Here is a 3699-nt window from a genome sequence, read left to right on the forward strand (position 1 = left end):
TCTAGGCCATGAACCACCAGCTTCTCTAGGAGAGTGCTGTGGGAGGCTCTGTCAAAGGCTTTGCTGAAGTCTAGGTAGACAACATCCACAGCCTTTCCCTCATCTACCAGGCGGGTCACCTGGTCTCCTTTTTTTCCTGAGTCACACTAAAAGAACTGTGTCCAGCCAGGCCATGTGGCAACGAACACACGTGGCAACGAAGGCACGGACCCTGAGTCCATGTGCAAGCACAAGCAGCATCGGGATCACCGTATTTAGCGCTTTACAACCCTTTTCTTATTGGTCCCAAACCAAAGTCTCCACACCTGCAGATCCTACAGCTCAGCTGCCAAACCTGCAGATCCTGTACTTGTTCCCACAACAACTCCCCCTTCTTTACTAAGAACAAAAAAGCAGAAAATAGCTTATAATTATAACTGGCAGTAAAGTAATACGGCTTCCCGACTGCTGTACTGATCAACAGAAAACTGGGGATAAATACAAAAAAAAGATTCGTGTTTACGTTTGCTGTTTTACAGAAGCACCCCATGGTTTAAGAACCACTATATGTTGACAAAATCTATTAAAACAGATCTCTATGCAGTATCTGTAAACAGTTAAAGAATACATTTTGATAATATCATAATTCTGTGATAGCTTTCTTCACAAAATCTGAACTTAAAAATCTGAGTGCAAAACAATTCACATTAAAAACCCTGCACTTTCAATTACTGAATTGGTTAAGACTATTTTCTTGTTCTTGTAGTTGTTCCCATGCTTGATCTTGTCTTCCTGTCTGTCCCTCCAGCAGTCCAAGTAGCCTCCCTTACATCATCTTCTTGCCAAGTTCTTCTTCAGTTTTATTTCTTTTTCCTTTTTGTGGTGATCTATTTTCATCATTCTCTGACTTAAAGTTTTTGAATGCTATGTCATCTGCTGGCAAGGGACATTTTCTTTTGCAAGAAGTGGAAATTGCAGGTTATATAGGGTTAACCTCTTTTCCTTTTCCAGAGCGATTATTTTTTCGGAACCAGTGGATGTCAAACACACATTTTGAGTTTCCGAAGTGCTACCGTTTTCTGGACTTGCTCCCCCTTCTTTATTAAGAACTAAGACAGAAGTTCTTGATTTGCTTATAAAAAACAGTACACTTATTGAAGTCAAACGCATTTTTCCTGTAAATGCAGTGAAGGGAGACATTGAGTCTATTTAAATCTAATTCCCTTTCATTTGTGTTTTTTGGACTTCTAGTCTCTTGTTCCCTTTCCAAAGGAGCATTTTGCTTATAGGCCGGAATGAAGCAGCTTAGCAAAATGGTAATACTGACAAACAGCATCTTACACCATTAGCTAAACATTCCAATGAAGGCAGTGAACATTTACAGTATGAAGCACTGAGATGTCATCAGCTGAAGTGAAGACCTATGTCAATCCAATTTCTTCAAGTACACTACGTGGGGACTCTGCTTCCTCCTGTAAAAGATCTGCCTGTTCAATGGCTTCGAGAACATTTTACCTGGAAGTCTCCTGAACTTTCCCTCCTAAAAGGAACTCATCCAGAATGAAATAGGCTTTTTCAAAATTGAATATGATATCAAGTTCACACACACTGCCAAAATACTTGTCAAGAAGTTCTACATAGCGATGAATTATTTCCAGAGTTATTAGTTCATTGTCCTGATCTTCAATAGCACAGCAGAAATAGAGGCTTGCATATCTTTTGTAGACAGTCTTCAGGTCTCTCCATTCCAGAAAGCTGCACATTTTTGGTTTGTGGGCTAATACGGTTTGAACAAGTTCCCTTGTGATTTTCTTCTTTTCTTTGTCAAATAATGGGACATACCACTTCTGGAGTCTCAGTTTCCCCTGGTGACTAAAGAGCAACATAAGCTGCATCGTGCCCTGGGGGGGCGGAGGGAGACCTCCTCACCAGGGCTGTGGTACTGCTTGGGGCTGGGATAGAGTGGATGTCCTTCTGTGTTCTGGATCTGTGCCCAAAGCAGGCTTGGTGACACAGCCCTGCGTTGGCTGAGGCTGAAGAGCGCCTGCACAGTGGCAAGAGGTTTTCTGCTTCTCACCCCACAGCCAGCAGGCTGGGAGTGGGCAAGGAGCTGGGGGGGGCACAGGACTGGGCCGGCTGACCCCGACGGATTATGTCGATATCCCAGACCATGTGAGACTGTGCTCAAGGAATAAAAGCCAGGGGAAGAGGGAGGAAGGGGGGGACGTCTGGAGCGATGGCGTTTGTCTGCCCAAGCCACTGCTACATGTGATGGAGCCCTGCTTTCCTGGAGACGGCTGAACACTCGCCTGCCCATGGCAAGCAGGGAACAAATTCCTTGCTTTGCTTTGCTTTCCTTGCTCACGCAGCTTTTGTTTTCCTCATAGACTGTCTTCATCTTGACACACACGTTGTCTCCCTTTGACTCTTCCGCTCCCTCCTCCATTCCCCAAGATGCGTGGGCCTTCGCTGCCTACTGGGGTCAGGCCACGGCACAAAGGGGTTTCCCTCTTCTGTCTTCCCTGCAGTGAATTCAGTCTTCAGCTGCACCACGAGGAGAAGCAGGGACGCTGACCCTTCCGGCCACATGAAGGTGTAGAGTCTTTGGAGTTCTTCCTGGGGGGAGGGGCTGGCCCAAAGGCCTTGGTGTCACAAATGCTCATTTAGGATCCTGCTGACTACGCCAATTTGGCGGATTTACACACTTGGATTTAGGACACTTGTGTTGGAAAAATTCAGAGAGGGACTGAGGGTGCAGGGGATGAGGGGGACCCTCACACTGAGCAACCAGGTTCCGAGCAGACCCCCTTGATTTCCGAACTCCTTTTCAGAGAGGAGTCTCGGTGTGACCAGGTCCGATTTTAGTCCCAAGCTCCATCCACAGTTCAGTGCAATACTCGCATCAAAGGTCTTGGCGTTTCTCAACAGGCAAGGGTTGGGCCTCCAGGACTGAAGAGTTTCAGCCCAGGCTCCACCGTTGGTCTTTGGCGATGGACCTCTGATTCTAGCAAACTGAAGGGTTTGCTGGCTCCGAGAGGTGTCGCACTCGGAAGGAGATGCTGGTCGCAGCCCGCTGCGGACCCGGAGAGCTCAAAGGGCCTCCCTTAGGACCCGTCTTTTATAGGATTGTGCGATGGTTGGCCTTAGTCGTCAGTAAATTTCCACTCTGCGCCACAATCGGGGTCGGGAATCACTGGAATTCCAGTAACGATGGTACCATTCTCGCTCCCCGCCTCAGCCACATAGGAGTTTCTGGCAGGGACAGTGCCACCCAATCATCCACCTCTTTAAAGCGGGGCCAACACCGGACAGGAGTTTCTGAAATGCTGGAGCGGTGCAGGAGAAAAGAGCAGCGGGGGGTGTGTGCCCTTCTGGATGGAACGGAGGGCCCAATATGCCGTCCGGAGCCATCCCACAGGGAAGTCTGCTGCCTCCCTGGGTCCCGGGTCAGGGACATTGCAAAGAGACTCCCTGGTCTGGTACGGCCCTCTGATTACTATCCGCTATTGATTGTACAGGCAGGCAGTGACGAGTTGCCAGAGAGAAGCCCCAAATCGATTAAAAGGGACTTCAGGGCACTGGGAAAATTGGTTGAAGGATCAGGAGCGCAGGTAGTGTTCTCGATCCCATTAGTGGCAGGGAGGAACACGGAAAGGAACAGGAAAACTAGTCTGATTAACACGTGGCTCAAAGGTTGGTGCCATCGGAGGGGCGTGGGGT

At 48.1% G+C, this 3699-nt stretch overlaps 1 protein-coding gene across 1 annotated transcript; it reads right to left on the reverse strand.

Annotated features, from left to right (window-relative positions):
• Positions 1–1473: 1473 nt before the first annotated feature.
• On the reverse strand, positions 1474–1893 carry LOC104128810 (AP-1 complex subunit sigma-2-like). Its single transcript, XM_035897088.1, has one exon. The coding sequence runs from the start codon at positions 1872–1874 to the stop codon at positions 1491–1493; it is 384 nt and encodes a 127-aa protein (XP_035752981.1). The 5' UTR covers positions 1875–1893; the 3' UTR covers positions 1474–1490.
• Between the last annotated feature and the right edge of the window lie 1806 nt (positions 1894–3699).

This window comes from Egretta garzetta, unplaced genomic scaffold, assembly GCF_000687185.1.
Source record: "Egretta garzetta isolate BGI_Z169 unplaced genomic scaffold, ASM68718v1 scaffold587, whole genome shotgun sequence".
In the NCBI taxonomy this organism is placed as follows: domain Eukaryota; kingdom Metazoa; phylum Chordata; class Aves; order Pelecaniformes; family Ardeidae; genus Egretta; species Egretta garzetta.